The sequence below is a fragment of the Heterodontus francisci genome, chromosome 30, assembly GCF_036365525.1.
Source record: "Heterodontus francisci isolate sHetFra1 chromosome 30, sHetFra1.hap1, whole genome shotgun sequence".
Classification (NCBI taxonomy): domain Eukaryota; kingdom Metazoa; phylum Chordata; class Chondrichthyes; order Heterodontiformes; family Heterodontidae; genus Heterodontus; species Heterodontus francisci.
In genome coordinates this window covers 27,956,348-27,969,061 of record NC_090400.1, presented here as the reverse complement: position 1 = coordinate 27,969,061, position 12,714 = coordinate 27,956,348, and the positions used below count along the sequence as shown (strand labels likewise).

Here is a 12,714-nt window from a genome sequence, read left to right as displayed (position 1 = left end):
TATTTGCCAGTTCTGAAGAAGGGTCTCTGACCTGAAACGTTAACTCTGCTTCTCTCTGCACAGATGCTACCAGACCTGCTGAGTATTTCCAGCATTTCTTATTTTGATTTCAGATTTCCAGTATCTGCAGTATTTTGCTTTTAATTAAGAAAGGAGCCCTTCTGTGAATTCTACACTTCAAATTGTTGCAACAGAGAACCGAAAGTGACCGTTGTCTTCAGTCTGAAGTCTTAACCACCAGAAATCTACAAACACCCAGGCCTGCAACTTTAAAAAGAAACTGTCCGTCGATGAGATTCAACAGGTTTACCGTGAACCCTGAGCACCTACCTCACCTCACAGCACTTACCCTTTTCCTTGCTATCTATCCAATCTTGTGTGTGTGGGGTTTGTGTGTGTGTGAGAGAGAGAAAGTGAAGCATGTGTGAGTGTAGTTGCAATCATTTTGGGAATGAATATGGTTCAATAAATAGGTAATCTTAGGTTCTCTTGTAGGTTTAAAACAGGTCACTGTCTGTTTATTTGACAAATAAAACAGAGGGGTTAAAACTCTAGTAACAAAAACACTTGCTGTGGTCAGTTGGAAGGTGAACACGGGAACAAGCCACTCCATCACCCACCTGGCTGTAACAACCCCATAAACTACTTGTTGCATTCCAGTGGTTTCGCTGCTTTCACTTTGAAGCACATGATCTGATTTGCTGTTGGAAAATGTCAGATAGATTACCAAGTTATGAAATTAGGCTGAAATGATTGAATGCAGCTTTGAATGCTCCTCACACACAAATTGATGCTTGTTTCCAATGCTGAATGGGAGGAAGTGCAGCTTATATAAACAAAATGATCAAAGATCCTATGATGGTATTTGAAGAGCAGGTCAATTCGCTCGATGTCCTGACCAACATTTAGCTCTCAACAAACACCACCAAAAAAAAATAGATTCACTGGTTATTTGTCTCAATGCTGTTTGTGTGACCTTGCTCTGTGCAAATTGGCTGCAAAGCACTTTAGGACACCCTAAAGATGTGAAAGGTGCTATATGAATGCAAATTCTTTCCTTCTGTATCCTAGTTACCTCGGCAAAATTCCTCCCTCTATCACCTTCAAAAACTGATTAAATGGTTATTTATTTCATTGCAGTTTGTGGGATCTTGCTCTGCACAAAGCGCTGCAGCCACTGCACTTCACAACTGCATCTACTGCACTTTAAGGTTGCAATGTGAAGGGTTTTCACACTTTCTTCAGAGACACAATGGAAGGAAATGAACTTACATGTATATTGCACCTTTTGGGACATCCTCATGATATCCCACTGTGTTCTGAACCAATGGATACCATTTATTGTGTAAGTGAATAGGGCAGCTAATTTACACAGGAAAATATCACAAATTAGTTTTGGTTGAGAGAAGAACGTTGGCTTGGACACCAGGAGAATGGCAGATCTTTTTCACAATGTGCCATGGGATCTTTAACCTCCACGTTAACAGGCAGAGAAGGCCTTGGTTTCACATCTTATCTCAAAGATAGGGACTCCAAAGATGTACTACACATAAGTATCAACCTAGATTATGAGCTTAAGTCTGTAGTGGGGTTTCAACCTACAATCTTCTGGTCAAGAGTGTTACCCATTGAACCAAACTGGTGCTTAATTGCCAGGCTTCCTTTTTTCAACGCAACACCCTACTTTTTTTTTTGCTGAACTTAAAACTTAATGTGTTCATTGATAGCACAGTTTCTATGTGACTGATTACAGTGTAATCATTGTCCTGTGTAATGGATCTCATCCTGCTTAGGGACTTAGCATCACAGTGTCAGGGAGAAAAAAGAATCACATACTACACTCACCCCAGATGTGAAGATAGCAGGATTCCCACTCTCCAGCATGTCTTCTAGCTCCTCATTTGTGGTCGTTCTCCCAGCTGAAATAAAGCAAATAAAAACAACTCCGTCAGTTTTACCTCCACTATTGAATTACACCCCTTAGATTCTTCACAATTCATCACAATAGAGTAAGATCACAATTTCAAACTCAAACCCCGCACTGTTCTCTCATATCCAATGTGCCGCACACCATTTTTCCTTTGCTTTAGAGTAAGGATAGGTGTGCCCCAATGCTGCTCTCAACCAGTTGGGATTGTGTACAGGGCCTGCTGAGCTGGTAAGGAAACTGCCTGGCTGCTCAGAGTGTGTGTAGGAGCTTCCAGTGGAAGAGAAAAGGTGGCAATTGGCAGAAGGGCATGGGAGCTGGCAGGTAGGAAGGAATAGGAACTGCCACAATGAAATTCTAACTGTGCTCCTCCTTGCCACTGAGAACTAGGCACTTACCACTCCTCATACTCGAGGCATTCCTGCACTCAGCTCCTTGAGAATCACACTTGAGGAATCCCTCCACCCACTCCCTGATGATCCTTTGGATAAATATTTTCCACAATACAGAAAAAACTGTTTAAAAATTAAACAGAAGCATAAATGCCAGAGAGGGCTTGGGGCTCCAGGTGACGGTTCACTCTTTATGGTAAATCATTGGTAATTTTGCTCATTCAGACGTGATTACACGAGCAGCCATGCAAACAGGTTTGGACCTAAATACAGTTCCTGGGGAGCGGTGCCCAAGCTCCAGGTTCAAACCTTGGTATGAGCCAAGTTAGCCAATCTCAGCCAGGCTGGGGGTGGAGAGGATACAAATGGTCTCAGTGCCTCTGGTCTACTGAGCTGTGGTGGAAGCAATGGCCATGGGAGTGAGAGAAATCAGCTGGGATTCCAGATCCTGTACACTGCTGGGCTGGCAAGTGGGAGTGTGAATGTTCGATGAGGATAGGATTGAACTCAACTGTGATGCTTCCAGAGGAGAGTAGCCTGCCAACACTCACTGACAAGGCTCAGATGGGCAGAATGATTACTTGCTTGAGATATGCAAGGGCAGCAACCACCTGGAAGATTGTAGCCCAGCATGAGCCAGTGCCTCTTGGAGGACAGGGGAGATAATGGGCTGAATTTTACCCTCGGCGGACGGGAGCCGTCCACTGATTGAAAAGTCGATAGCGCACCTGCCTCCGCCTGGCCTGGGGATCCGGCCCACATTTTACAGTGCCCAGGCCTTTAATTGGTCTGAGGCAGGACTTCCACATCATTGAGGCAGGAAATCCCACCTAATGGAGCTGCCGGCTGATCAGCGGGTTGGCAGCTCTCTGTCCCAGCAGCAACTTCGGGAGCAGTGGCCACTGCTGGGACTGCAACCCAGCCATTGGAAGGAAGATGAAGGATGGACCCGGGAAAAGGAACGTTTTTGGGGCCTCACTAGGGGTGATTGGTCGGGCCCTGACGAAGCAAGAGTGGTCAACTGGGAGGACAGGGGGCATATTGGGTGTTGGGGTGATTGGGGCATGGGGGGAGGCAGCCCTCCGTCAGGCACAGGGTGCCTGATTATGACAGCCCCCTTCACCCCAGGCCGTCAGAAAGCCACCTACTCTTGTTAGGCAGCTTTCTGACGGCCTTGTCCGCCTGCCTGGTCAAGGGTAAAATTCCCGTTGCAGCGGGCAGAAGCCCTTTAGTGGCCGTTAACTGGCCACTTCAGGGCCTTGATTGCCCTGGGGTGGGCAGGCAGTTTTTCACCGCCGCTTCCCTGCATAAAGTGGAGGCAGAGGCGGGAGTGGGTCGGGAAGGGCCTCCGAGTCTCCCGCTCCATTTTGTGCCCTCCCTGCCAGCTTCCCACTCTTTGTGGGGGGGGGCATATAATTCAGCCCAATGGAAACTAAGAATCATTGAGGAGAGGTGTGTGGTTGAGGAACACTTCTATTAAGAGTGACTGTTACAGGTCGGGGCTGACATTCCAGTTAGACCTCACAGAGAGGACCTGTGTCCAAAACAGACTGATGTTGAAATAATGGAACCCAAATTTGATGGGAAAGTAACATCAAGGTGGAAAAAAAGTCATTTTGTGGCAAGGAAAAGATAGAATATTGCTGCACAATTTACACCACTTTGCCATCTCATCACAAATTTGGAGCTGACTGTCAACCTCCCAGTGCATTGAAAGAAATTGCTGCCTTTGTTCTGTCAAAATTAATTAAACGCACCGCAGAAAGTTAGGGCTGGTATTTAACAAAATAAGGACGCAATGAGGAGATTAATGTCCTGCAATGCCACTCAAATTCAGAAGCCTGTAAAGGGAACAGCTGAAACTGTGGCACCCACTCCTGCAGGCAGGAAACTGTTCCTAGAGGTAATTCAAATTTTTAACATTTTTCTTACTTTTTCTCTTTTTTTCTCCTTCTCTTCATCCAATTTTTCTTTCCCTCCCTTTATTTTTCTTTCTGTATCTAATTTGAGTGATTCACCCTATTTCCTTCTCCATCATTCCTCTGTTTCTCTTCCGATCCTTAAATTTCATTAGTTAAGCAGAGACACTGTTGATCCTGTCATTCACCGAGGCCCCAGATACCTTGTTGACCTCACCATTCCACTATCAGCTCACTCTTCCAGCAAAACATTTCCACGCTGAAGGGTGAGGGAACAGATCTGCCAAACGGGCACATCACAAGATGCCCCACTCCAGCAAATAATCATTACATGGACAGTGGATTCAATGCCAATATCTTGTCACCAGGTGTCACCAAGAGAAGCTGGAGAGACACATTGGACAAAACTATTCCGAGTCCCAGCACGACACTCATAGGGTGGAATTTTATGAGTGCCGCGGCATTCCCAAAGATGGGACCAGGAGTTGGTGTAACTTCTGCTGCATTTCTCGTTTTGCACACCATTTTGCATGTAAATGAGCCATGTGGTGATGGGCACGGGGGACGTATGGGATCCTGTGGCAGGGGCAGCCTTTTATTGGTGGAACCTACTGTCACTGCCCCAAGCACCATGATCGCCACAGATATAAAACATTCTGTGCTTGCAGCCTTAAGTTTCAGTGCTGTATCTCTAATCTAATCTAATTAAGGATCATCAGCCTTCCTTTCACGTAAATTTCTTCAGATTAACCTAAATTGAAACTTTTACTTAAATCAAAATGATTTTGCCTCCCTTATTTTGTGAAAGTCACCACCAACTTTTCATCATTTATTTTACCTGCAGTCGAAGTGACTCAGATGCCAGCCAGTAGGCAGAGACCAGCCCCACGGTTCAGTGATGCCTCCCTGCAGGTTCTCCTCCAGGCAATCAGGGAAGACGAGAGGTTCTCTTCCCTGCAGATGGAGTCAGGAGACCCTCCCACCTCACCAAGGCAGCCTGGGATGGAGGTAGCAGAAGAAGTCTTGAACCATGGGATGACACATTGAACCTGGGTGCAGTGTCGCAAGTGCATCAATGACTTGCTCAGATCGGCGATGGTAGGTGTTCTTGGTGAAGCAGCTCCATTGTTTTCATCCATGGCTCCATATCTTTAAGGCAGAGGGTACGCAAGGAATGCAGTGGAAAGCGTGAGCAGCCTTGGTGCCATTCAGAATGATTTTGCACCAAGATGAAGATTGACATTGTTTATGTGATTGGATTTTGCTGTGGCTTTTCTGAACAATAAATATGCAGAGCGTGGCAATTCAGCCCTTTGTTGCCAATGAGCCGAAACCTCGAGGCAATGAACAGCTCCCTTATATCTGCCTTCAGATTGCAGCCAGGCAGAAGACACACCCACTATCATTTGCCTCCTCCCACTCTCCTTAGTTTTCTCGAAACATAGAAACATAGAAATTAGGCCCTTCGAGCCTGTTCCGCCATTCATTATGATCATGGCTGATCATCCAACTCAGTAGCCTGTTCCTGCTTTCACCCCATATCCTTTGATCCCTTTAAACCCAACAGCTATATCTAACTCCTTCTTGAAAACATACAATGTTTTGGCCTCAACTGCTTTCTGTGGTAGTGAATTCCACAGCCTCACCACTCTCTGGGTGAAGAGATTTCTCCTCATCTCAGTCCTAAATGGTTTACCCCGTATCCTTAGAGTATGACCCCTGGTTCTGGACTCCCCCACCATCGGGAACATCCTTACTGCATCTACCTTATCAAGTCCTGTTAGAATTTTATAGGGTTCTATGAGATCACCCCTCACTCTTCTGAACTCCAGCAAATATAATCCTAACCGACTCAATCTCTCATCATATGTCAGTCCCGCCATCCCAGGAATCAGTCTGGTAAACCTTTGCTGCACCCCCTCTATAGCAAGAACATCCTTCCTCAGGTAAGGAGAACAAAACTGCACACAATATTCCAGGTGTGCAGCTACCAAGGCCCTGTATAATTGCATCCTTGCTCCTGTACTCGAATCCTTGCGTTATGAAGGCCAACATACCATTTGCCTTTTTTACCGCCTGTTGCACCTGCATGCTTACCTTCAGTGACAGGTGTATGAGAACACCCAGGTCTCGTTGCATATTCCCCTCTTGAGTGTCCACGTGGTTTCCATTGTCGTTGGAAAAAATGGTGCCCATGGAATTCAGGGCAACTCTCCCCAACCTCCTTCCAACCTTCTCCTGCAAACTTCCAGCTTCAGCCCATTACCCTTGACCCACCCAATGTTACCATTACCCTTCCCTCTGTAACCATTGAGCCTCACCCCATTACCGTGTACTGTGTATTCATGCCATCCCTCACCCCTGTTCCTACTCCCGTTACTATCAACATGCCAACTTTTACCCTTGATCCTCCTCACATTGAACTGACCGTTGTTGCTGAGTCCCCTTCCCCTCCATGTGAAGCTGTCGAATACCCACCCATTCGTCTTAACCTTCCCCCCCGACAGAATCTATTTGCCCCCATTGACTGTGACCGTTCCCTCTGCTAGCCAGTAGCTTCAATGTGCCCCACAGCTCCCCAATGTTGACAACATTTATCCCTCCCTTTAGGCCCATGCCAAATATCTTCACACTGTACTGCTATAATCCACCCACCACCCCCAAAGCAAACAACATGCATCTCCAGCAACAACACCAACCATTCAACTCTCTGGTCGTTCCACTCCACCCTCCTCTCTCCTCCATGCGCCCGATCAGCTCCACCCTTCCCTCCCCGACTACCCTGACCTGCTCCTCCAAGTGACCCCCGTCTCTGCCTTCGCCATCATCTCAAGAAGATTCACCCTTGCTGGTGCCGAGTCTGGAGGCAAACATCCATTCCAATGCTGGCGATAGTTTACAGGATGAGTTAAAGAGAGAAGAGCACAGTGCTGAGACTCAACTGCAGAAATCTGACTGTTGCACGCCACGGTGAAACAATCGTGAACCGGGTGGCACGGGAATATTGCTCGCCAATCACTTAATCTGGAAGGTAGGACTAAATTGTAACTATGTGAGGGGTAAAGAATATTCATGTTATTTAAATGAATACAAAGCTGCAATCAGCCACTGCACTCGGGGTACCTTGGAATGCCGCAAACCTGCCGCCAACTTAATTTCTTTAACATTTCTTCTGTCAGGAATCCAAAAAGCACCTCCCGCCTAAATATTTCACTCCGCACGCCACCGAAGTTGCCCGTGGCGGAGAGCATAAACTCCCCCCAGAGTCTCGGCGCATTCAGGGGTTTGTCGAAACTACAGGTGCGAGTCCTGCAAGAAGTGCATACACTAGGGCAGCATCTCAAAATATTTTGCACCTATGCCCTGACCATCATCAGTGCTGTCTGCAGTTTCAGAATCCAATTGCAGACTCCTGCAAATGCCCGTCCCAGCCTCCAATTGTGTTTCCAGAATTCTCTGCATGACAAGCAGTGAAAATATATTTTTTCTGTGGGGTCAGAGTGAACCTGCATTGGTAACTTATTTCACAATTTGATTACCCTTTGGATGGCATCGTTCCCCAATATCAATCTTCATGCCCGCCTTCTTCATTTCAAACTTGGACTTCTTGTGATTTGAACCCTTCATCACAGTGAACAATATATGATATGAACCACCTGCAACAAGACATAGATAGGCTAGCAGAATGGGCAGACAAGTGGCAGATGGAATTTAATACTGACTAGTGTGAGGTGAAGCTTTTTGGCAGAAGGAATAGGGAGAAGCAATATAGACTGAATGGCACAGTTTTGAAGAGTGACCTGGGGGTGCATGTGCATCGATTTTTGAAGGTGGCAGGACATATTGAGAGAATGGCTAGTAAAGCATATGGGATCTTGGGCTTCATAAATAGAGGCATTGAGTACAAAAGCAGGGAAGTTATAATGAACCTTTAAAGCTCTGGTTAGGCCCCAACTGGGGAGTCCAGTTCTGGTCAACACATTTCAAGAAGGATGTGAGGGCCCTTGAGAGGTTGCAGAGGAGATTTAGCAGACTGGGTGCAGGGATGGAGAATTTTAGTTACAATGTTATGTTGGAAAAGCTGGGTTTGTTTTCCTTAGAACAAAGGAGATTGAGGGGAGATTTAATAGAAGTGTACAAGATTATGACAGGCTTAGATAAGCTAGACAAGGAAAAACTGTTCCCATTAACTAATGGTACAAGGACTCAGGGCCACAGTTTGCAAGTTTTGGGCAAGAGATGCAGGTGGAATATGAAGAAGCACATCTTTACGCAGTGGGTGGGAATGACCTGGAAGTCGCAGCTCACAGGGGTGGTGAAGACTCCCAATGACCTCAGGAGGAAGTTGGATGGCCATTTGAGGGAAACAGACTTACAGGGCTACGGGGATCGAGCGGGTGAGTGGGACTGACTGCATAGCTCTGAGAAGAGCTGGCACAGACTCAATAGGCTGAATGTCCTCTTTCTGTGCCATATATGACTCTAATAGGCTCGGGTTAATTTTGGCAATTCCCTTCGTAAAATTGAAAATTTCAATTAGGCCATTTCAAATCTCAAATCTCCTTTCCAAAGAAAACAAATCCAGTGGTCTCAGCCTTTCCTCATTACTTGGAATTCCAAGACCTGGAATTATCTTTGTTACTGGCTCTGCACTCTCTGCAGGACAATAATATCCTTTCTATTATTGTGTGATCAGGGCAACACACAATACTCCAGATGGAGCCCGATCAGCATTACACTACACCAAGAATACATTTCCCCACCATAATTCCTAAATCTCTCTGTCAATCTTGCTCTATTTAACAGACACTGCAACACTCCGATCTCTCTGCTGATCAGTGCACTTTACTGCTGTTTCTGTTACTCTGTAAGTCATGCTGTACCTGTCCTGGGAGTGTGAAGTCGAAAATGGATTGATTGAAACAAAATTCAACAGAAGGTATAAATTTCAAATCATAACTAATTAACAAACCAACCCCGAAATTTGCAGCTGTGAAATCAGACACCTCAGACCGAGATCAAGTAAATTGCCTTATGAAAATTAGACAGTAAAGAAAAAACTAATGCAGATTTATAACCTAACTCCCAAATGCTTTGAGCATATAGTATCCTGGTATTAAACGTACAGTGTCACTGTATTAAATTGATGGTGTACCCATGTAGTTGCAGGGCAAAGTTGGCTGACATGCTTTTCTTACAAATTTGACTATTATCCTTATTCAAATTCCAGGCAGAGGTACAGGAGAGATACTGTGGATTCATGATGTGGCACTGTGTACCGCACTGTACACAAACACTGGTGAGAATATGGCAAGTTTCTGTCGTTCAAACACACCCACACCAAATACACCAACACGCCTGCCCCCAAACACACCAACAAGCCCACCCCCAAATACACCAACAAGCCCAGCCCCAAATACACCAACATGCCCCCAAATACACCAACAAGCCCTGCCCCAAATACACCAACATGCCCCCAAGTACACCAACATGCCCGGTCCAAAATACAGCAAAACGCCCGGCTCCAAATAGACCAAAACGCCCGGCCCCAAAAACGCCAGGCCCCAAATACACCAACACGCCCGGCCCTAAATACACCAACACGCACGGCCCCAAATACACCAAAATGCCCGGCACCAAATACACCAAAACATCCGGCCCCAAATACGCCAAAACGCCCGGCCCCAAATACACCAACAAGCCCGGCCCTAAATACACTAACACACCCGCCCCCAAATACACCAACACGCCCAGCTCCAAATACACCAACATGCACGGCCCTAAATACATCAACAGGCCCAGCCCTAAATACACCAACATGCCCGGCCCTAAATACATCAACAGGCCCAGCCCTAAATACACCAACACGCCCGCTCCCAAATTATTCAAAATGCCTGGCCCAAATACAACAACAAACACACCAACACGACGGCCCGAAATGCACCAACACACCCGAAAAACATCAACACACCTGGCCCCCAAATACCCCAACAAGCCCGGACTCAAATACACCGATGCGCCTGTACCCAAATACACCAACAAGCCCCCGAACACACCAACATGCCAGGCCCCAAATACATCAACAGGCCCGGCCCCAAATACACCAACATGCCTGGCCCTAAATACACCAAAAGGCCCGCTCCCAAATACATCAAAATGCCTGGCCCAAATACAACAACACGCCCGGCCCCAAATACACCAACAAACCCCCAAACACACCAACACGATGGCCCGAAATGCACCAACACACCTGAAATACATCAACACGCCTGGCCCCCAAATACCCCAACAAGCCCGGACTCAAATACACCAATACGCCTGTCCCCAAATACACCAACAAGCCCCCAAACACGCCAACGCGTCCGGCCCCAAACACACCAACTCCCCTGGCCCTACATACACAAACAAACCTGGCTCCAAATATACCAACACGCCCAGCCCCAAATACACCAACACACCCCCACACACACCAACATGCATGCCCTCAAATACACCAACATGCCCAGCCCCCAAATACACCAACACACCTGGCCCTACATACACAAATGCACCTGGCTCCAAATACACATACACACCCGGCTCCAAATACACAAACATGCCCAGCCCCAAATACACAAACACGCCCAGCCCCAAATACACCAGGCACACTACAGCCTGCCGGACTGAACATTGAGTTCAATAATTTCAGAGCATGACAGCCCCCCATTTTACTTTCATTTTTAGTTATTTTTTCTTCCTTTTTTTACATTCTTTTTTACATTTTTACAATCTTTTTTTTGCATTTATTTCATTTCATCTTAGTTTGTTCAGTTTGCTTACCCACTGTTTTTTTTTCAGGTTTGCACTTGCTGCTGTTCAATATTCAGTGTATTAATACCTAATCTGTACTAATGCTTTGTCTTTCAACACACCATTAACATATTGTTTGCCTTTGCTCCGTGACCTTTTGGTCAGCTATGTGGCCTGGTCCAATCTAGACCTCCTTTGTTATCTCTTGCCCCACCCCCACCTTACTTGCTTATAACCTGTGACTTTTCTAATATTTGTCAGCTCCGATGAAGGGTCACTGACCCGAAACATTAACTCTGCTTCTCTTTTCACAGATGCTGCCAGACCTGCTGAGTGGTTCCACCATTTCTTGTTTTTATCCCAAATACACCAACATGCCCCCAAATACACCAACATGCCCGGTCCAGAATACACAAACCCGCCCGTAATATATCAACAGGCCCGGCCCCAAATACACCAACACGCCCGGCCCCAAATACACCAACACGCCCGGCCCCAAATACACCAACACGCCCGGCCCCAAATACACCAACACGCCCGGCCCCAAATACACCAACACACTCGGTCCCAAAGACACCAACACGCCCAGTCCCAAAGACACCAACACGTCTGGCCCCAAATACACCAAAATGTCCCCAAATACACCAACAAGCCTGCCCCCAAACACACCTACACGCCAGGCACGAAATATCCCAACACGCCCGCCCCCAAATACAGCAACAAGCCCGGTCCCAAAGACAACAACACGTCTGGCCCCAAATACACCAACATGCTTCCAAATGCACCAAAATGTCCCCAAATACACCAACAAGCCTGCCCCCAAATACACCTACACGCCAGGTGCGAAATATGCCAACACGCCTGCCCACAAAGACAGCAACAAGCCCGGCCACAAATACACCAACACGCCCGGCTCCAAATACACCAACACGCTCCCAAATGCGCCTACATGCTTGGTCCAAAATACACCAACATGCCCAGCCCCAAATACACCAACAAGCCCGGCCCTAAATACAGCAACTGGTCTGCCTCCAAATACACAAACACTTCCGCCTGCAAATATACCAACATGCCTGCCCCCACAAACACCAACACACCCGGCCCCAAATCCACCAACACGGCCGCATCCAAATACACCAACACGGCCACAAATATACCAACACGGGCCCAAATACACCAACACGGCCCCAAATAGACCAAGACGCCCACCACCACTCACCAATAAGCCCGGACCCAAATACACCAACAGGTCCGCCTCCAAATACAACAACACGTCCGCCTGCAAATATACCAACACCCCTGCCCCCAAATCCACCAACACACCCGGCCCCAAATACACCAACACGCCCGCCTCCAAATATGCCAACACGCCCGCCTCCAAATACACCAACACAGCTGCCCTGAAATACACCAACACGGCCCATAAATACACCAACACGCTCATCCCCAAATACACCAACACATACGGCCCCGAATACACCAACAGCCCCGGCTCCAAATACGCCAAAAGGCCCGCTCCCCAATACATCAATACGCCCAGCCCCATATACATCAACACGGCCCCAAACACAACAACACTTGCGGCCCCAAATGCACCAACACACCCGCCTCCAAATACACCAACACTCCTGGCCGCAAATACACAAACACACCTGGCCCTAAATACACAAACACTCCGAGCTCCATT

The 12,714-nt window shown here is 47.1% G+C and overlaps 1 protein-coding gene across 2 annotated transcripts in view; it reads right to left on the bottom strand.

Annotated features, from left to right (window-relative positions):
* Window positions 1–12,714, bottom strand: part of LOC137346642 (syntaxin-1A-like) — a 320,432-nt gene that overhangs the window by 22,283 nt on the left and 285,435 nt on the right. For both annotated transcript variants that reach the window (XM_068010271.1, XM_068010270.1), the window contains exon 7: window positions 1,846–1,919. In XM_068010271.1, coding sequence (XP_067866372.1) covers window positions 1,846–1,919 — 74 coding nt within the window. The remainder of the gene's footprint in view (window positions 1–1,845; window positions 1,920–12,714) is intronic.